General features: G+C 39.7%; 1 protein-coding gene across 4 annotated transcripts; it reads left to right on the forward strand.

Moving 5' to 3' along the window:
- The first annotated feature begins 22 nt into the window (after positions 1-22).
- LOC110496345 (hepatoma-derived growth factor) lies at positions 23-14,871 on the forward strand. Of its 4 annotated transcripts, none has more exons than XM_021572182.2 (6): positions 23-102; positions 5,467-5,543; positions 5,845-5,989; positions 6,272-6,427; positions 13,519-13,707; positions 14,135-14,871. In XM_021572182.2, the coding sequence occupies exons 1-6, from the start codon at positions 49-51 to the stop codon at positions 14,153-14,155; spliced, it is 642 nt and encodes a 213-aa protein (XP_021427857.1). In that variant the 5' UTR covers positions 23-48; the 3' UTR covers positions 14,156-14,871. The 4 variants fall into 4 exon arrangements, with proteins under 4 accessions (XP_021427857.1, XP_021427854.1, XP_021427856.1 ...); XM_021572179.2 differs by having other exon boundaries at positions 38-527; XM_021572181.2 differs by having other exon boundaries at positions 38-527; positions 5,845-5,962.
- The last annotated feature ends 8,043 nt before the right edge of the window (positions 14,872-22,914 follow it).

A 22,914-nucleotide genomic window follows, 5' to 3' on the forward strand; every position in this document is an offset into this window, starting at 1 on the left:
TATCTTTGTTACCTCGGTTTTGGCCTAGACCATACTAGTCAATCCCAGATGATGAATCTGCTCATGAGAGGGAAGCGGTTCCAAATTTCAAACAAAAACAAGGTCTGTAGATAGACTACAGAGGATTACGACGGCAGGAATAACGGAATGATTATATTTTTAAATAAGAAAATTACATTTAATAGCTGCAGCTTGTAACCACACTCTGCAAAGCTCTGGATCGCGCAAAGTTACCAATTCGATTGCGTCCATGTTCCAAATTTCTACGCATGATTTAATTTTGACGCGAAAACCTGAAGCCACCCAAAGTTGGAGCTCTTAACCTCACAAGTGCAATCCTCTGGGAGGCTATATCTCGTTGTTCTTACTTGCAACAGTAAACTGACATTATACATTTATATATATTTTTAAAATATATCTTATTCATCCGCTGAGAAGCTATGCCGAGGTCGAATAGGCAAAAAGAATACAAGCCTGGGGATCTCGTGTTTGCGAAAATGAAGGGTTATCCACATTGGCCCGCGAGGGTAAGCTCCTTCATACTTTTCTTCTTGCTTAACCAAACGCTAATAGTAGGCTTACCTCTTCTTGTTTCTAGTCCACATGCATGTAGGCCTATCTGCTAGATCAGTTCAACGAGGCCTACCCCCTGGTCTTTGCAAAGTTTATTGGCGTATGACTACGTGGTGTGAAATAGGCTAGTGACATTTTTTTGTACATTCGGTGTTTGATTTTGAGAAATGCGAAATCATCTATTTGTAGCAGTAAACATAATTTTACAGTAACCTAGCAAATGCCGTCCTCATTACTGTTCAGTTCGCAGAGGCACGGTTTAATTTAACCATTGATACGAGGCCTAGTATAGGCTGTTCGATAGATCATGGCTTCATGTAAACAAACATGTATAACATCTTTAACTTCGGTAACAAATAGGCTCGAGTAGCCTACGTTTAAGAACAGTTACCACTCGGATATTAGGCTATTCCAAGTCCAACTAGTAGCATTTTACAATGTGAATGTGAGACAAAGTTGAGGCGAGTCGTGAAATGGATTCTTTGAAACACTGTAACCGAGTTTGCTACAATGTGGTAATTCCCGTATGGTTAATATTTGGCGGCAGCGGCGGCGTTTGATTGTCTGGGAAGGAATGCATGAGCCTATTGTAACGGTAATGTAAATGTTGTATTTTAGCCTAGACTCCATTCCAAATTAGGGGAAAGTGGGTGATTTATTGTCATTAATGAGAATTGCCATTGTTTATATAAAAAAAACAAGTTATATCCTCGGGCAAAGGACAACACACATTGCTTGAATTGGTGCTCTCCCTTCCCGAGTCATTCCAAATCCATTGAAGTGTAATTAACTGTTTCGGCAACGTGGATTAGTTTCAAGTAAATATTCTACCAATTTATACAACAACAGCGTTTGGAAACTTCTAAAAGTTTCATTAATTTATTTTCGTCAAAAGTCATGCTAAATTTACCTCTGTAATTTATGCTTTTGCACAGTAGCCTACCCAAAATAACATTGGGAAATGACCAGCTGAAGCAAAAAATAAATAAAAGAAAGTAGTCTTCAGGACAATGTGTTATTTGTTCATTTGTATTAATTTTGCATTGCTCATCATGGCAGTATACTGTACATTACAGAAATTCACAACCAGATGCCTAGAGGGCACTGTTACAAAAGTAAGATATAGAGCATGATATCAGAAAGCCCAGAATGGCTGTCAGCCTACGATGACCATAGATACAGGACATGGCTGGTCAGAACCCTGGAACAATGCATATACACCCCCCCCCCCCCCCCCCCCCCCCTGTTTTCTGTCTGTCTCTCCTCCCACTATCCCTCCCTCCTTCCCATTTAACAGACTGTCCACAGTCAATGCCCCTGTCCTAGCCCACCAAACACACACTCTGGTAAGACGCACAACGGGCACGCCTATAGGGCCTCTTTGGCATGACGCCCATCAGGAAGCAAGGTGGCACAGCGAGGCAGGCACGGTGACTCAGTGCCCAACCGTTGTCACAGGGCTTCCTGTACAACACACCATAGCTGTGTCCCACAGAGAAAGATAATGGGTACCTCTCAATTTTATGTAGTCTTAATCTGAAAACAAGGTAGCCTAGGTGTCCCGTGTTGTGTCCCAATAATCTCCTTGCTTCCGAAGTGTGCACTTGTTCACTTCCCTTCACGGATTTTAAAGTGGCAATATGTAACTTTTTGGGCCACCCTGACCAAATTCTCATAGAAATGTGAGTTATAGATCTATCATTCTACTTGAAAGCAAGTCTAAGAAGTAGAGGTCGACCGATTTTAATTAGGGCCGATTTCAAGTTTTCATAACAACCGGTAATCTGCATTTTTGGACACCGATTACATTGCATTCCACGAGGAAATTGCGTGGCAGGCAGGCTGACCACCTGTTACGAGAGTGCAGCAAGGAGCCAAGGTAAGTTGCTAGCTAGCATTAAACTTATCTTATAAAAAACAATCACTAGTTAACTACACATGGTTGATGATATTACTAGGTTAACTAGCTTGTCCTGCATTGCATATAATCAATGCGGTGCCTGTTAATTTTTCATGAATCACAGCCTACTTCGCCAAACAGGTAATGTTTTAACAAAAGCGCATTCGCGAAAAAAGCACAATCGTTGCATGAATGTACCTAACCATAAATATCAATGCCTTTCTTAAAATCAATACACAGAAGTATATTTTTTAAAACCTGCATATTTATTTAAAAGAGTCATGTTAGCAGGCAATATTAACTAGGGAAATTGTGTCACTTCTTTTGCGTTCATTGCATGCAGAGTCAGGGTATATGCAACAGTTTGGGCCGCCTGGCTCGTTGCGAACTAATTTGCCAGAATTTTACGTAATTATGACATAACATGGAAGGTTGTGCAATGTCACAGACATATTTAGATTTAGGGTTGCCTCCTGTTCGATAAAATACACAACGGTTCTGTATTTCACTGAAAGAATCAATTATAATTTCCGGATTTGACCATATTACTGACCTAAGGCTCATATTTCTGTGTTTATTATATTATTATTATTAAGTCTGATTTGATAATTGATTGAGCAGTCTGACTGAGCGGTGGGAGACGGCAGCAGGCTCGTAAGCATTCATTCAAACTTTACTGCGTTTGCCAGCAGCTCTTAGCAATGCTTGCTTCACAGCTCTGTTTATGACTTCAAGCCTATCAACTTCTGAGATTAGGCTGGCAATACTAAAGTGCCTATTAGAACATCCAATAGTCAAAGGTATTTGAAATACAAATGGTATAGAGAGAAATAGTTGACGCGTCATAATTCCTATAATAACTACAACCTAAAAGTTCTTTAACTGCAAATATTGGAGAACTGGGAATATTGAACCACCAGCTTTCATATGTTCTGAGCAAGGAACTTAAACGTTAGCTTTTTTACATGGCACATATTGCACTTTTACTTTCTTCTCCAACACTGTGTTTTTGCATTATTTAAATATGTTCTAGGTGTGCTTTTTTCTATGCTTCCCGTTCTTAATTTATTTTTGCTACTTTTACTTTGGTTTTTTTTTTTACACCAGCCTCAAAGAGCTGAAACAATATTTTGGGTTATGGAAAATGTATTTCACAGCGGTTTAGATAGTGTACACTATCTTATTTTGTCACAAATTAGTCCACTATTAGTTTTAGCAACCAGAAAATGGTGGCGCAGAAAAACCAAAACATAAGCATGGGAAGCATAGAAATGTTCTATGCGCGCTATATCTACCGCTTCTTAGACTTGCTTTCCATGTGAATGACAGATCTATAAGTTTGGTCGGGTCGCCCAAAAAGTTACACATTGCATCTTTAAGTAAAAATACTTTTAAAGTACTACTTAAGTAGTTTGTGGGGGTATCTGTACTTTACTATTCATATTATTGAATAAGAGAACATCCCTGACTCTGATCTGGCGGACTCACTAAACGCATGCTTTGTTGGAGTGTGCCCCTACTTAAGTATAATTAAAACCAAATACTTTTAGACTTACTCAAGTAGTATTTTAATGAATGACTTACTAGAGTTATTTTCTATTAAGGTATCTAAAATTCTACTCAAGTTTGACGATTGGACACTTTTTCCACCACTTCACGAGAATCAAGCTATAATGTGAAATTCATATGGCTCAGTAGGTTGGAGATTGGTGCTTAACTTTTGGGTTTGAGTCTTGCAGAATAACCTTGTCGAACATGCCAATCCAAATTTTCTTACTCTATGGCTAGTCTTGGCAAAGTAGCTATATTTGCTCTTACATGTTTGACATGACATCATTGTATCATCTGCTCATCAGAATTGTATGTTGAGTTTGTGGATAAATGGAAATAGAAACAATTCTAATCCTTTGATCTTACATAGTTTTGAATAAGAAATGTAATTAGAGTACTAATTTAGGCCTACTGCTGAAATGTTCATTTTTAGAATGAGTCTTTCTATTTCTGTGTGTGTATGTTCATGTCGGACACCTCCAAATGTGCAACTACACCAAAGAATGTGGCAAATGAGCACGCAGAAAAGTATACGCTCACATAAGCATTGGGTAATTAATACATTTGTGCATGATCCCAGTTGTGCATGCACATGCATAACACATTCACAGCACGCAAAACAAAAAATCATTACTATTCCATAAACTAGCCCATAATGCCAAACCTACACACACTGTTGTTTTTTATTGTTCAGCACAAAGTGAGTCAGTGAAGAGACTTATTGATTTGCCACTAGGTTTATTGCCCAATATTTGCCTTTGGGAGAGTGACACCATTTTCACAAAACTAAATGGCAGTCATTTACGCTATGTGTGTATTTGAGTAACAAAACAAGTGTTGGTCAGTCATTAAAGAACCTGTCGACAACCAGGCCTGTCGAGTGTGAAATACATTTTTAATTACCTTAATGGAGCACTGGTGTCTTTGTTTACACTGGTCTGTCTCTTCTCTTTGTTTCAGTAGCCAACATTTTTTTTTGTATGTACTTGTTTGTGGTAGCTCCTGCAATTCATAAATCCATATCAGGTACTGGCACAGGTGATATTTAAGAACGGCTGTCCTAGTGCTCCAGTTGCCTTGAGAGATGTGGAGGGTTAACGCCATTAGTTGGTTCTCCCTATTTGATTTCTTAAAAAACAATCCTTTATCTTATTTGTTTTTGTTTTGCTCCATTTATTTTTGGTTTGCTTCATGTCTTTAAGTTTGGTGTGGGTTTAAATTGTGTTTGCCTCCTCTTGGGCAAATTTAGACATGATTGGGGCCTTTAAGTCCCAGTTGGACACCCCATGAGTGTCTTTCTGAAACCCTTTCTGAACCTGTTTTGGTTGTTAGTGACGCTTTTGTTAGTTCACCTTCTGTTTGAGCTACAGTTTTTGCTTTCTTTCTGGGGGACGTAACAGATGCACTCACTAAAAGATTGCACTCCCCGTTTCCTTCCGCAGATTAATGAGTTACCCGAAGGAGCAGTCAAGTCCCCCTCCAACAAGTACCAAGTGTTCTTCTTTGGGACACATGAGACGTAAGTGAATATGGTTTTTGATGCGTCGAATCCTATCACAATTCCAAATGAGCCCCTACCTTCAATACACTTGTGGAGATCTGAGAGAAGTAATATGGTGAAAATACAGACTAGCTTATCAGAGAACAAGTTGGAGCTACCACCATATTGTTTCTTTCGCGTATCAAATTCTCTCCAAATCTCCACAAGTGCGTTAGGCGGTTCGTTTGGAATTAGAATTAGCTCCATAGAATAGTATTTTGAAGCTCTGTAGGTTGTTGCATGCGTCAACCTTTGAACCTTCTAAAAATTTTGCCATCAGTGCATTCCTGGGTCCCAAGGACTTGTTCCCCTATGAGGAGGGCAAGGAGAAGTTTGGCAAGCCCACCAAGAGGAAAGGCTTCAGTGAGGGTCTATGGGAAATTGAGAACAATCCTACGGTGATACACGAACCCGCAGGTTATGAGGTGTGTGTGTGCTTAGATTACGACGGAAAGGGTCGTGTCTGTCTACCTGCCGACGTGCATGAGCCTTTGTTCCTGTGTGACACATGACATGATTTTAGCCAATATTAAGAAGCACACCACACAATGTTTATTTTTCCTTTTCTGGTAACACAAAATCCCTATTACTTTATCATCCATGATGAAGAGTACTCCCAAATACAGATTTACCTATACTCAACCTCAGCAAATACAGGGAGTAATTCACCACATTTTCCTGCCAAAATTATGTTCTTTCTCCCTCAGCTGGCAAAGGAGACCCCAGCAGAGGGGGCGGTGGAGGCAGGTGTGCCGCGAAAGGGGAATGCAGAAGGAAGCAGTGATGAGGACGAAGGGACCCTTATCATCGATGAAAAGACCGACAGGGGAGGGGCCAAGAGGAAAGCTGGGGATTCCGTCGAGGTAAGTGACAGTCACAAGCAATGTTCCCAATTTTTTTTTTACGGCACAGAGCAAATTTCATGTCTGCTGAGCACCAACTTGAACGTTTATAGTGAACACTGAGGCTGTACCCACTTTAAGTTCATTTTAACAGTGGCCAAGTAGTCTATTTTATCATAATGTAGACCTACCAGAGAGGCCTACCATCAAAAACAATGGCGAAAATGCAGGCAGAGATCTACTGCTCAGATTAATTTTTACATTACTTAAAAAACAAGCGTATGCAACATTGACCAATTTAAAAACAGTACTGTAACAATGAGGTTTGCGCAGTAAGCTATAGGCCTGATACTTTATCAGCACATTGGTTTTGCTTGAATTGCCCTGCCAGTGCACTGTTGCTGGGGGCCATTTAAAAAAAAAATTATAATACAAAAATAATTAAATGAAGTAGCCTGTATGATCACACCGGTAATAGATCAGTTGTATTACTTGTGAGGTGCAGCCGAGTGAGCATACATTTTAAATGTGCTTTTTATTTTTATTTTACTGGGCTGATGGCACCTGCATCTGATGGTCTTAGCGGAGGGAGAGAGCAGCAGACTGAGGGTCTGCCTCTCAACATCCCTCTGCTCTCCCTTTCCTCCACTGACACTGACCAAAAAGGGACACCTTCGCACCGCATAATTTCTGCCTCATGCACAAATTCATGTTACTCTTATGAACAGAGAAAGTGAAATATTACTTGACATTAAATAAGACCCAAGCCGCAAATAATAATAACAACAATGCAAGCCTATAGATACTTTCCTACTCATTCATTACTGCTGGAGTGTTTGTTGTAGCGCAGAGTGGAAATAGTAGGAACGTGCATTTTATGGCCTTTTAAAAGTGTTGAATACAAAGTGTTGACAGTGCTGAGTAGGAACTTAAACATGAACGCACTCATAAAAACAACAGCTCTTTCTTTGCTGTGTTCGTTGACAGGTTCTCCCGAGTCATGCTTTGAAATGTTTTGAAATCTCACAGTATCAACTTTACTGCGGCTTTCTTTTATATGTGCTCCGTTACTGCAGACACTGTAATCTGAGCCATCTGATTGGCCAGCGTTAGGCCTGCAGTGCTCTTGATATCAAATTGTAGTTGTCACGCGCCCTTTATACAGCAGGTGTAGAACTTCCCGTGAAACACTTCCTTACAATGCAGTTAAGAAAATTGAGGTTAAAAAAATATTTATTAAATAAACTAATGTAAAGAAAATATAAAAGTAACACCCACTCGCCGACAAATTCTCACAAGGAACCCACATCTGCGAACCCTGTATCTCCGTCTCCTCTTCATGCGAATGACTGGCACTGGCCTGTATTGGCGAAGAACTTACTCACAGGCAATGATACCATTTTCTGCTTTAGGCTGCATTATATAGAGTGCATAAAACATTAGGAACACCTGCTCTTTCCATGACAGACTGTCCAGGTGAAAGCTGTGATTCCTTATTGATGTCACTTGTTAAATCCACTTCAGTCAGTGTAGAGGAAGGGGAGGAGACAGGTTAAAGGAGGCGCTTTAAGCCTTGACATGGAGTGTGTGTGTGTGTGTGTGTGCGCCATTCAGAGGGTGAATGGGCAAGACAAAAGAAAGTTCCTTTGAACGGGATATGGTAGTAGGTGCCAGGCGCACCGGTTTGTGCCAAGAACTGCAACGCTGCAGGGTATTTCATGCTCAATAGTTTCCCATGTGTATCAAGAATGGTCCACCACACAATGGACATCCAGCTAACTTGACACAACTGTGGGAAGCATTGGAGTCAACATGGGCCAGCATCTCTGTGGAACGCTTTCCAATCTAATTGTATTTGTCTCATGCGCCGAATACAACCGGTATAGGTAGACCTTACAGTGAAATGCTTACTTACAAGCCCTTAACCAACAATGCAGTTAAGAAAAATAAGTGTTAATTAAGTCAAAAATAACATGAGTTAAGATCAGTAGTAAAATAACAGTAGTGAGGCTATATACCTAGGGTACCGGTACAGAGCCAATGTGCCGGGGCACAGGATAGTCTATGTAATTTAGGTAATATGTACATGTAGGTAGAAGTAAAGTGACTGCAGGAGCAGATTTCAGGAGGACAAGACACATTTTTTCTTCTGATGACTGATATAAGGGCCTGCACAGTATGTGATAGGCCTATCTGACTTATATGATGGTCATAATGCTTCTTGACTGTGTCATAAAGTGTATTTTCTACAAGGTATTTAAAATATGATGAAAGAATTCATTACAACAAGAAGAACAAAGGATTTAAGAAACAGACTTTCAAACGAAAGGAAACATCTGGGTAGGGTAAAAAACTATTTGAATGAATGTGGGTTTTCACTCTTATGTAGGTGTCATTAACAGCCATAAAACAATGGAATATATGTCACAGCAGTTGTAAATGAGTCAGGACAATGTTACGACCATGTTATGACCAGTTGTCAGCTGTTGACTTGATATGGTTATCACAGTGACATAACACTGGGTGTCAAGTAGTGTCAACGATAAATAAATGGTATATTACTAATTTCTTGTAATATTTATAAATGTTAGTAATCTAGTTATTCACACATTTATAAACAACTTATGTAATAATAAGATAATTCTTCAGATGTTTAATAAATCTAATCATAAATATTATACAATTATTTTAAATACCAATCATGAGTCTTTTTGCATAGCCTCGTCTCAAGCGAGTGCTATTTATACTTTATAAATACTATATATAATGTCGAGTGACCAGTGTAATTTCTCAAAAAGATGGACATGCCATTGGTAGACATTCCAGCAGTACTCAATGCTCCTTTTAAAGATGGTATCTGCAGTAGGGGAAACAGTGCCACTGTTAATATACTGTATATGTTTTTGTTTTTCGGGGAGACTAAGCGGAGGTGAGGAGTGTCGCACAGCACACATTCTGCTGTTTTAGCGCGCATGTAGTGATGTCCGAGGGGAATTTCTTATGTTGTTGTTTTGCAGTAACTGCTTTGTTATAATATTGCAAATGAACATGGCAGTTTCACCATTAAGCATTCCAGATTGAAGTTTTCAAAATGTCCTAGGACACGTTGATAGTTAAATAATAATCACACTCTACAGAGGATGTTTAAGGAAATATAATAAACATTTTATTTCAGAACAGTGGTAGTACAGTAGGGGCCCGGAGGGCAGACACTTAATGTGTTGTGAAATCTGTTGATTGTATAGTTATTTTTTAAATTGAATAACTGCCTTAATTTTACTGGACCCCAGGAAGAGTAGGCCTTGGCCACATCTAATGGGGATCCTTAATAAATACAAATACAAACAGTCACACTGTTGTAATAGTGTGGTGCATACCTTCGTTCGAAAATGCAAACATGACCCTTTTCATGGCAGTGATTTTTGGTGTGGATTGCAGTTGCTCCTTAGAGAAGTCCATAGACCTCTAATGTGGTAAGAAAACAAATACCTGAATACATAATGTCACTGAACTATCCCATTACTTTCAAATTGGATTGTATTACGTTTAAAGAATTAATGCCTTTAAAGGCTAGTCGGAGTGCCGCCAAACAAAGCAAAGTCTGCGTTTTAAAAAGACTGAGGCACTGGAAGAATTTAAAGGTTATGCATGTAACATTGCTACCTGAATCACATACAGTGCATTTGGAAAGTATTCAAAACCCTTGACTTTTTCTACATTTTGTTAGCTTACAGCCTTATTCTAAAATGTATTAATCTACGCACAATACCTCATAATGACAAAGCAAAAACAGGTTTTTAGAAATGGTTGCTAATTTATACATTTAAAAAAAACTGAAATATTATATTTACATAAGTATTCAGACCCTTTACTCAGTACTTTATTGAATCACCTTTTGTAGCGATTACAAACTAGAGTCTTGGGTATGACACTACAATCTTGGCACACCTGTATTTGGGGAGTTTCTCCCATTCTTCTCTGCAGATCCTCTCAAGCGCCGTCAGGTTGGATGTGAAGTTTTGCTGAAGGATTTTTCAGGTCTCTCCAGCAATGTTAGATCAGGTTTAAATCCGGGCTCTGGCAAGCCACTCGAGGACATTCAGAGACTTGTCCCAAAGCGCTCCTGGGTTGTCTTGGCTGTGTGCTTAGCGTTGTTGTCCTGTTGGAAGGTGAACCTTCGCCCCCAGTCTGAGGCCCTGAGCACTCTAGAGCAGGTTTTCATCAAAGATCTCTCTGTACTTTACTCCATTCATCTTTCCCTCGTTCCTGACTAGTATCCCAGTCCCTGCAGCTGAAAAACATCCCAACAGCATGATTCTGCCACCACCATGCTTCACCATAGGGAAGGTACCAGGTTTCCTCCAGACGTGACACTTGGCATTCAAGTCAAAGAGTTCAAACTTTGTTTCATCAGACCAGAGAATCTTGTTTCTCATGGTCTGAGAGTCTTTAGGTGCCTTTTAGGCAAACTCCAAGCGGGCTGTCGTGTGCCTTTTTACTGAGGAATGATTGGTGGAGTGCTGCAGAGATGGTTGTCCTTCTGGAAGGTTCTCCCATCACAACAGACAATCTCTAGAGCTCTGTCAGTGACCATCGGGTTCTTGGTCATCTCCCTGTCCAATGCCCTTCTCTTGGTGGTTCCAAACTTCTTCCATTTAAGAATGATGGCGGCCACTTCTTGGGGACCTTTAATGCTGCAGAAAGGTGTTGGTACCCTTCCGCAGATCTGTGCCTCAACACAATCCTGTCTCGTAGCTCTACGAACAATTCCCCTCGACCTTATGGCTTGTTTTTTGCTCTGACATGCACTGCCAACTGTGGGACCTTATATAGACACATGTGTGCCTTTCTAAATCATGTCCAATCAATTGAATTTACCACAGGTGGACTCCAAGTTGTAGAAACATCTCAAGGATGTTCAATCGAAACAGCATGCACATGAGCTCAATTTTGAGTCTCATAGCAAAGGGTCTGAATGCTTATGTAAATAAGGTATTTATATATAACACATTTGCAAATTATTATTTTTCATAACAGGGTATTGTTTGTAGATTGCTGTTTTAATTATTTTTAAATTTTAGAAAAAGGCTGTAACGTAACAAAGACAAGGGGTCTGAATACTTTCTGAAGGCACTGTATGTAATGAATGAATAAAACTCCACTGGAGAAAAGCTGGCCGGTTCGGCTACATCTCCCTGTTTTATGATTAGTTCTGGTTTGAGAGGTTGACAACGTTAGAAAACATTAGCATTACAATACTTCCTCATGACCTTGAAACAGTTGTTTTACATCAGTTTTTTGTGACAAAAGTCTTCGCTATATTTCTTTTAACATCCTGTATTGTGTGCTTATTATTTTACCATATGTTCTAGGCTATTTTGAGGCCTTAATAGGGAGCATCAGGTACTGCTGGAATGTCTCCCAATTCATGTCCATCTTTTTGTAAGAAATTGCTGGTCACTCAAAACATATAAAGTATTTCTAATGTATAATTGTATTTATTTTAATTTTACCTTTATTTATCCAGGTAGGCAAGTTGAGAACAAGTTCTCATTTACAATTGCGACCTGGCCAAGATAAAGCAAAGCAGTTCGACACACAACGACACAGAGTTACACATGGAGTAAAACAAACATTCAGTCAATAATACAGTAGAAACAAGTCTATATACTATGTGAGCAAATGAGGTGAGATAAGGGAGGTAAAGGCAAAAAAAAAAGGCCATGGTGGCAAAGTAAATACAATATAGTAAGTAAAACACTGGAATGGTAGATTTGCAGTGGAAGAATGTGCAAAGTAGAAATACAAATAATGTGGTGCAAAGGAGCTAAATAAATAAAATAAATACAGTAGGGAAAGAGGTAGTTTGGGCTAAATTATAGGTGGGCTATGTACAGGTGCAGTAATCTGTGAGCTGCTCTGACAGTTGGTGCTTAAAGCTAGTGAGGGAGATAAGTGTTTCCAGTTTCAGAGATTTTTGTAGTTCGTTCCAGTCATTGGCAGCAGAGAACTGGAAGGAGAGGCGGCCAAAGAAAGAATTGGTTTTGGGGGTGACCAGAGAGATATACCTGCTGGAGCGCGTTCTACAGGTGGGTGATGCTATGGTGACCAGCGAGCTGAGATAAGGGGGGACTTTACCTAGCAGGGTCTTGTAGATGACATGGAGCCAGTTGGTTTGGCGACGAGTATGAAGCGAGGGCCAGTCAACGAGAGCGTACAGGTCGCAATGGTGGGTAGTATATGGGGCTTTGGTGACAAAACGGATTGCACTGTGATAGACTGCATCCAATTTGTTGAGTAGGGTATTGGAGGCTATTTTGTAAATGACATCGCCGAAGTCGAGGATTGGTAGGATGGTCAGTTTTACAAGGGTATGTTTGGCAGCATGAGTGAAGGATGCTTTGTTGCGAAATAGGAAGCCAATTCTAGATTTAACTTTGCATTGGAGATGTTTGATGTGGGTCTGGAAGGAGAGTTTACAGTCTAACCAGACACCTAGGTATTTGTAGTTGTCCACGTATTCTAAGTCAGAGCCGTCCAGAGTAGTGATGTTGGACAGGCGGGCAGGTGCAGGCAGCGATCGGTTGAAGAGCATGCATTTAGTTTTACTTGTATTTAAGAGCAATTGGAGGCCACGGAAGGAGAGTTGTATGGCATTGAAGCTTGCCTCGCCCTCACTTTAGATGAAGCCACGCAAAAATACATAGCTAATGATTAAATGGCATATAAGGACCTATATTATACATATAAATTATCCTATGGATCATTACTACATACTTTAGAAGTTTATAAATATGTGAATAGCTAGCTTACTAACATTAACAAATGTTGGAGTACTGATTTTAATGAATAAACAATTTACTAATCCATTATAAATGCTTTACTACAAGGTGTTATTATAAAGTGCTGCCAAATATTAAATAGTAAAGGTGCAGGTGTGGGTCACTTTGCTATTCGTAAAGAAATTGTTATTACATGGTATTTTAAAAGTTTTTAAGAGGTTGTTTATTTGAATCAGTAAAAAAAACGTAAGAAAGTAAGCAATCATGTATGTTTGCCGACTTGTGGAAACATGGCACTTGAATACGGGTCATGTGTCTTTCTCTCTGAAGAGCTCTCCTAAACGACCTAAGGACACAGAGAGCAAAGGTGACTCGAAGGTGGATAGCAAGAAGTCTGACACCGAGCTGAAGCTCAATGACAAGGCAGGGCCTAAGCCCACAGCGCTGTCTTCTGCAGGTGAACCAAAGCCAGAGAGCCAAGCAAAACCACCGACCGAGGCCCAATTAACATCAGAGAAGGTGAGGGAAGCTGTCTTTTACACGTTGAGTTACAGAGACATAAAACAACAACAAATAATAATAATGAATGTACCCTTCAATATGTTTTACACCAACCTCCTGTTTGGAGAATATCTATTCATTTGGTCATACTTCAGGGATGACACAGGGTGAGTTTCCCAAACGCCTTGTAGCTAATATGGCCTGTTATTTCTCTTGACAATCTTCTGTGCTTGAATTAACGCAACTCAAATTAAGCACTTTGCTGTCCTACGCGAGCTGTGTCATGAAGAGATGTGTTGTACTGTGCTGGCAACGAGGTTTTTGAGAAACTCACCCCTGAACCACTTAACTTTGAATAGTTAGTGTTGTTTGGTTCATTTCCAACATTATTTAAAAACATAAATTACTGATGCAATGTAACATTTTCTCCATGCTTTTCTTTCAGCCTGTGACTGACAGTGCTTAACATCAACCCTCCGAGGATGACCAAGGACCCGTGGTTCTTTTCCATGGAATTTTGGGCATCAACATAATTAGCTAGTCTTTGAATGCTAGGTTTCTGCTGTTATTAAGTAACTGGAAAGTGTTAAGACCTATATAGAAATTGTACAGGCAAAACAAACTTACTTGCCAGTTGGGGGTATTGAATATCCCAGGATTTAAATTGTTGTCAAACCAATAGTGAGGAGAAATGCAATGCTCAAGAGGAAATGGGTTTCGGATGTGTACATTTTTTTTTAAGTGCAATTATGAAGTCTAGCTGCTAGGTGTCAAAATGCATTACAGTTTAGAGAGTACACACGCCCGCCGGTTTCTTAACCATCTGAACATAAGCAAACAAAAACACAATTTGGGGGAAAATCTTTTGAACATCACATTCATAATGCTTTTCCATTTGACATGAGAATCCTGCTCATCCTGTTTTAAATACGTTTTTAGTTTTGTGGTTCGTTGGTTTGAGAATATTAGATAGCTTTTTATCTATGACGGTGTGCTTTATAAAAAGAACACATCTTTATGTTGTTGGCTTTAAGGTGTGTACGGTGCATTCTGAAAGTATTCAGACCCCTCCAAATTTTGTTACATTACAGCCTTATTCTAAAATGGATTAAATAGTTTTTTTCCCCTCTTCAATCTACACACAATACCTCATAATGACAAAGAAAAAAACAGGTTGTTTTAAATTTTTTTGCAAATGTATTAACAAATAAATACATATCACATTTACATAAGTATTCAGACCCTTTACTCAGTACTTTGTTGAAGCACCTTTGGCAGCGATTACAGCCTTGAGTCGTCTTGGGTATGATTCTACAAACTTGGCACACCTGTATTTGGGAAGTTTCTCCCCTTCTTCTCTGCAGATCCTCTCAAGTTCTGTCAGGTTGGATGGGGAGCGCCACTGCACAGCTATTTTCAAGTCTCTCCAGAAATGTTCGGTTTTAAGTCCAGGCTCTGGCTGGGCCGCTCAAGGACATTTGGAGAATTGTCCCGAAGCCATTCCTGCGTTATCTTGGTAGGTGAACTTTCACCCCAGTCTGAGGTCCTGTGTACTCGGGAGCATGTTTTAATCAAGGATCTCTCTGTACTTTTCTCCGTTCATCTTTCTCTCGATCCTGACTAGTCTCCCAGTCCCTGCCGCTGAAAAACATCCTCACAGCATAATGCTGCCACCACCATGCTTCACCGTAGCGATGGTGCCAGGTTTATTCCAGATGTGATGCTTGGCCTTCAAGCCAAAGAGTTCAAACTTTGTTTCATCAGACCAGAGAATCTTGTTTCTGATGGTCTGAGAGTCATTTAGGTGCCTCCAAGCAGGCTGTCATGTGCCTTTTACTGAGGAGTGGCTTCCGTCTGGCCACTACCATAAATGTCTGATTTGGTGGAGTGCTGCAGAGATAATTGTCCTTCTGGAAGGTTCTCCCATCTCCACAGAGGAACTCTGGAGCTCTATAAGAGTGACCAATGGATTCTTGGTCACCTCCCTGACCAAGGCCCTTCTCCCCCAATTGCTCAGTTTGGCAGGGCAGCCAGCTCTAGGAAGATTCTTGGTGGTTCCAAACTTTTAAGAAGATGATGGCCACTGGGTTCTTGGGGACCTTCAATGCTGAAGAAATGTTTTGGTACCCTTCCCCAGACCTGTGCCTCAACAAAACCCTATCTCGGAGCTCTACTGACAATTCCGTCGACCTAATGGCTTGGCTTTTGCTCAGACATGCACTGTCAACTGTGGGACCTTATATAGACAGGTGTGTGTGCCTTTCCAAATCATGTCCAATCAATTGAATTTATCACAGGTGGACTCCAATCAAGTTGTAGAAACATCTCAAGGATGACCAATGGAAACAGGATGCACCTAAGCTCAATTTCGAGTCTCGTAGCACATGGTCTGAATACTTATGTAAATAAGATAATTCTGTTTTTAATATTTTATACATTTGTAAACATTTCTAAAATCCTGTTTTCACTTTGACATTGTGGGGTATTGTGTGTAGAATAATGAGACAAAAATAATATTTAATACATTTTAGAATAAGGCTGTAACGTAACAAAATGTGGAAAAAATCAAGGGGTCTTAATACTCTCCAAATGCACTGTACATAATAGTAATTGTACTTACGTTTTTCCTCGGCCTGACTTTGAAATAGGTGATGTATTTTCTTACTCGTGGTGTGTTTCACTTTTAAGATATTTAACTTTTCTTAGATCACTAGCAAGTTGTCGCTAGCGAAACTATCGCTTTAAAGCTACATAACATGTTGCATGCTGCCTGTACATGGGAGGTGACCAAATGTCTTTATTGACACTTAGATCCCATAGAATTAACTTTTTATTGAATGTCACAAATTTATTCACATAAACACAAACACAAGAGAACAAAACCACTTTGCAAAGCCCTGTCTTAACCTGTTACACTCATACCTGTATATTGGTTGAAAAATGCCTGATAAGCAACTAAATTGGAATGCAGTGGCTATAGAGTAACATGCTATAAATGACGTCAAAGCTCAGGTTCTGTGCTTCACAGTGCTGTATGGGTTTTGACTGACAGCCGTTCTGAACTTGAGTACTGCACACGAGAGAGAAGTTGCCCCCATCCCTCCCGCTAATTGGAAAACTTTGGCAAATTTGAGTGAGGGAAATGCTTTACATTTTAAGAGGACTTGATGTATTTTGAAAGATGAAATGTTGACGATAATAAATACTGTTTTGATGTCCATCAAGCAAGCCAAACACCCGTGAGTCCAAATGTGCACCTCACATTTCCATATCGTAAAACTCATGTCATATACAGGGTCAACGTTTATGATCACTATGTTTGATGTACAGTTACAAGATGACATGGCGTCATACCCTGGGTGGTTCTGAACAGACTGAGCCTGTGTTTGTCTGTTGTGAAGCAAATTTGCTGCAGTTCACGCAACTGAATGCACTTGACTCCTTTTCTATGCACACCAAAATTACTATCCGTTTCTCTGAATTGCCTTGTGAAAGCCTAACATTGTACGATTGTACTTTATAACTTAGCTAGTGATGTTGGCAATAGAACAAGCTTTCAAATTATGCCCACCTGACCCAGATTTCAAATTATAATGGTCTGTTTTTGGATTGCATAAACAGTAATTGTGTGATGGCGTGGATGCAGGGTTGTGTTCCAAACAAAACGACAACAAGTGTGCTTGCTCTAGTTCCTCAATGGCACAGCTAGGAGAGCTTAAAAAAAACACCCTATAGTTGACGACTCTTCTTTGAGTCATACAAGTGCATTGGAATGACTTAGTAACTGTGCACACTTTGGAGAGGTGTTTGGCCACATGGAGGCACCAGATAGTCCTCTCACTCAAACCCTTATGTTGCACCTACCCCACATTTTCCAGGAATATTCTTATGTTACTGGATGTATCCAGAGTATTTTCAGATTTTATCAACAAATGTGGCAAAGTAAAGTAAATGTAAAATGCACATAAAATCAAGTGTAATGTTTGGATTCAGTCTTGTCAGGTAAACTGTTGTCCTCAACTTTTGGTCAAATTTTTTCCATCTTCTATCTGTTCACTTTCTATTGCTACCATGCTTATGGATTTGCTTGTCATGTTTCTTCTGTAAGAAACATTCCAATTGAGCCCTATCAAATTCCCACATGTAAAGAGTTCAGGGAAAACTATATTTCAGAAAGTACCCCAAAATGAAATGTGCATTCTTAAAAGCAAGAAAAACATTCCTGAATGTCTTGTGAAACTGTTGGTATTAACCAGTGACATGTTTTGAAGGAGCACAATACTTTCAGGTGTGTAATATGATTAGGAAGGACATTGTTCTATGGCAGGGGCATTCAATCCTACCCAGGAGGTCTGGAGTACTGCTGGTTTTCACTTCCACCTGATAATAAATTGCACCTACCTGGTATCCCAGGTTTTAATCAGTCCCTGATTAGAGGGAAGGAATATAACATTTTTTTTTTTTTAAAGCAGTGGAAGTGGCTTCAAGGTTCAGATTTGAATATGAGGGTTTTATCGTAAGGTATCGCTCATGTCTTAACATGAACTATCAAGAAATATATTTAATATCCACTGCACTGTTCATTTGTCCATACATGTACAATGTCATCCATCTTTTATGGTGCTTTAATGGTGACAATGTAATGAGAAGGACATCAGCCAATGTCCAATAAGATGGTGTCCTGGTTATTGTAATATTGGGCCACTTGTGAAAACGTAACACTTCAACACTGTGTAGACGACCTGTCTGGGTACATGGTTGTTACGATTCTGATTTGGTAGTTGCTCTTTATTATACTATTCACTGTGGGACATGCTTTGAGTGTGTACTGTGTGTACCTTGATATTTCGGTGTGAGTGACTTGTCCTTCAAACCTTTTGAACTGGAGCAAAGATACCTTTTTGATTGAGTGTTGTCCTATGATTTTGGATGCTAAACCAAATTTTGAAAGATTTATTTTACTTTTAGCTTGTAAGAATAACCCTTTTGTTGATGTTTGAAATACAATATGGTTTTTATTTTGGGGAGCCCTTTCTCACATTCTATTGGTCCCGCCCTTATTTGTATGTTATTTGTAATTGTCATTGTGGGGGATCCCTGTATATTCTGGTTTGTGTGATTGGATGTCATTCATTTGTTGTGGCCCATGTTTGGTGAAATCCATATCTGCATTCAATCAGGTCTTTCGAACTCCATAAGTCATTAATTGACTCGTTTTGAAAACCACGACTCACAGGGGCGCTGCAGGACCAGGCCTTAGAACTGTTGTAAGTCTGTACTGAATATAGCCCAGACCTTTACTTGAGCCTTTCTTTTCAACTGCTAGACTGTCACTAATTCATAGATAACGTTGTATGCTGACTGACCTACTACATGATTCTGGAGCTTTCATTATTTTTCCCTTCTACATTTAAACTTTTAAAACCTAATGCTGTCAGAACGATTCCAAATGTTTTTTGGGTCATTGCCAAATCCTTGCCACCTTTGCAATTCATAGTGGACGTAAAGAGAGAAAAAAAAATGGCCTGATTGTCAGTTCGCCACGCTTCTTGCTTGGTTCTACCATTGTAGCTAGCCACCAGTCCATTTGGTTAAACTCAATAAACATGTTGATGACAAAATGAGGCCACCTGCCTGTCATGTTTGTAACTTTTTCTATGTGCCTGTGATTGTGAACTTATGTCAGGACACCACCAGCAGTGCCTTTCTTAACAATGTGCCCATTCCTCTCTAATCATTCAACCTGGACATTAACGTTCATCCCACCCAATTTAGTGGCCTTGTGGTTAGTGTCCGCCCTGAGATTGGAAGGTTGAGAGTTCAATCCCTGCATCTCTGCTTGGCACTCAGCATAAAGGAGCTGGATCTGGGTGAGGCCCTGTGATAGACTAGCATCCTGTCCAGGGGTGTACTTGTACATTAAGCTGCCTCACGCTACAGCAACAGGAGATGGGCTCCTGACCTATGAGCTGTTCCGGCTCACAAAAGCAACGGCTCGTGCCAGCTACTTCCTTACCACCGCTGCCACTAAATATATTAGATGGTGGATGCAAGAAGGCAGGCATATATTTTTCTGAAAAGTCCACTATCTGACAGTGCCATTAACTTCCTGTCAAAGCATTTTCCTATTTATCCTGTGAAATGGGTAAACCTACATTTATGAACCCATTGAAATCACTTAAGACTAAAGTGTATTTATGAGAGTCTTTGTAGAGCCCCACAGTGGAGGTGTCGTAATACCAATAAAACCTAGCGGTCAAACAAATGCTTCCAATCGTTTATCCGCTGTTCATTTTGACTTGGTTGTTATGTTTTGATAACCAGCAATCTCTATTGGACAAGGCAACTTTTTGTCAATATATTCAGCTCTATTTTCTCTGAATCGAAAATGCTTATTAGCGTCGAAGTAGACATGCAAAACTACAAATCCCTGCAAGCTCTTGCACGTCATCTCTAGCAGACAACTTTGCTAACAGGTATTGTGTCAGTTTAAAACTTGCACAGAATTGTCCATTTTAAAGACATTTTGCCAAGTTATTTATGACTACATTTAGCTAACATTGGATAGTTCATCCAGAGAGTCTTACCTTTGCCTCGATTCGGCAGTCTCGTCCAGATCATCATCATCGCATTTGTAGTTCTTTATGATAGCCTAATTAGCGTTTCATTTTTCTGGGTAAATGCACGCAAATATATTGATAAAAGTCACCTAGTCCTAGAGAGGTTTACACAGTTATCAAAACTTCACTGCAGGGTAAGCCTACGCCGCCCTATGGGAAGAATGAGTGGTGGGAAAACGATTGGACAGTTTCCCTGCCATTTATTATGACTCATTCTGTTGTACATTATAAGGTTCTCACAGTCACCTTTTGTTTTGACCCGACAATACCAAAGGAATTAAATGAGACTGGGTTACATTCAAATCAAATGTAAGCATTTATACCAATAGTTGGCTTCGTATCCACGTGTACCCATGTCCATTGGAGCTTATGTCCAATGCCTTAACCACTCGGTCGTCCTGCTGTTACCAAAAGACTAAAAAGTGCTGAGTCAAAGTGGACATAGTCATTTATTTTGGATTTGATCCACACAAAGTTCAAATCAGAGTTTGTTACATCCAAATCAAAGCTAAACGTGTTACCAGGAGAGGGGTTCGAATCCATATGTCCACTGGAGCTTAAGTCCAACGCCTTAACCTCTCATTATCCTGATGTAGCTAAAAATATACTCAAGAGCCCAGCCAAAGTGGAAAAAGGGGTCATAGACATTTCTTTCAGCCTTTATCCACATAAAATACAAATGAGCAAAAGGAGGGTTGATTACATCCAAATCAAACTTCTACCAGGAGTGTGGTTCGAATGCACGAGGACATTTATTCATTGGATCTTAATCCAACGTCTTAACCTCCCGGCCATCCTAGTTTTAATAAAGTACCATCAAGACCCTAGTCAAAATGGAATAAGGAGCACACAATATCTAAATGAGACTAGATTACATCTAAATCAAAGGTACATTTCTACCAGGAGTGGGGTTCAAACCCACATGTCTATTGGATCTTAAATCCAACGCCTTAACCATTCAGCCATTCTGGTGTTAATATAGTACAACCAAGAGCCCAGTGAAAGGGAAATAAGAGTACACAGATTTTTGGCTTTGAGCCAGGCGATATCTAAATTATGACATCCAATTAAAAGTTAAACTTTATACCAGAATGGGGTTTTAAACAAACAAGAACATTCTTCAGTTCGATCATGAGTCTAAGGCCTTAACCACACTGCCATCCAGGTGTTTATAAAGGATAAACACCTAAAGTGCTGAGTCAAAATGGAGTAACTTGTCATAGTCGTTTCTTTCAGCTTTAATCCACACTAAATGCAAATGAATAAAATTAGGATTGATTACATCCCTATAAACGTCTTACCGGAGTGGGGATTGAACATACACGTAGGCCATTGGATTTTAATTCCAACACCTTCACCTCTCGGCCATCCATTGTCAATTATTTCAGCCTTAACCCATACTAATTGTAAATGAGGGTTGATTACATCCATATTAAAATTCTTCCAAGAGTGGGATTTGAACGCACATGTCGTCCGTTGGATTTGAATTCCAATTCTAAACCTCTCAGCCATCCTGGTATAAATAAAGTACTTTCAAGAGCCCATTCAAAGTGGAATAAGGAGCACATAGTCAGCTATTTTGGCTTTGAGCTAGACAATATCTAAATGAGACTTGTTTACATCCAAGTAAAACTCTACCAGAAGGGGGTTTGGAACCAACAAGAGGAATCAATCATTTCATATCAATTCTAACACCTTCACCACTCAGCCATCAGCCAGGTGTTTCTGAATGATAAACAAGTGCTGAGTCAAAGTGGAATACTTGGGACACAGTCATTTTGTTCAGCTTTGATTCACACAAAATCCAAACAAGTGAAATTACATTTGATAACATCCAAATCAAAGGTAAAATTTAACAAGAAATGGGGTTCGAACCCACAAGGATATGTGTCCAACGGCTTAACCTCTCGGCCTTCCTGGTGCAAATAAGTAACTATCTGAAGCTCAGTGAAAGTGGAATAAAGAGCACGGAGGCCGGTATTTTGGCTTTGATCCAGACAATATCTAAAAGTGACTTGATTACATTCAAAGCAAGCTTTTAGCCAGGAATTGGGTTGGGACCCACGAGAACAACCTGTTCCTTGGAGTTTTATTCCAACATCTGAACCACTCAGCCATCCTGGTGTAGATAAAGCACGATCAAGAGCCCAATGAAATTGGAATGAGGAGCACACAGTCAGTTATTTTTGCTTTGAGCCAGACAATATCTAAATGAGACTTGTTAACATCCAAATCAAACTTAATACAAGAATGGGGTTTCGAAGCAAGAATAATATTAATTAAGTTGATAATGACTCTAACACCATAACCACTTAGCCATCTTTTGTGTTTTTAAAGGATAAACACTTGCTGAGTCAAGGCGGAACAAAGTCAATTCTTTCAGCTTTGATCCAAACAAATTTTGAATGAGTGAAAAGACAATTGATAATATCCATATCAAAGATAGACTTCTACAAGGAGTGGGGTTCAAACCCACAAAGACGTATGTCCACTGGATCTTAAGTCCAACGCTTTAACCTCTCGGCCATCCTGGTGTAATAAACACAAAATCAAGGGCGCAGTCAAAATGGAATAAGGAACACACAGTTAGATCTTTTGGCTTTGA

This window comes from Oncorhynchus mykiss, chromosome 18 (assembly GCF_013265735.2).
Source record: "Oncorhynchus mykiss isolate Arlee chromosome 18, USDA_OmykA_1.1, whole genome shotgun sequence".
Taxonomy (NCBI): Eukaryota; Metazoa; Chordata; class Actinopteri; order Salmoniformes; family Salmonidae; genus Oncorhynchus; species Oncorhynchus mykiss.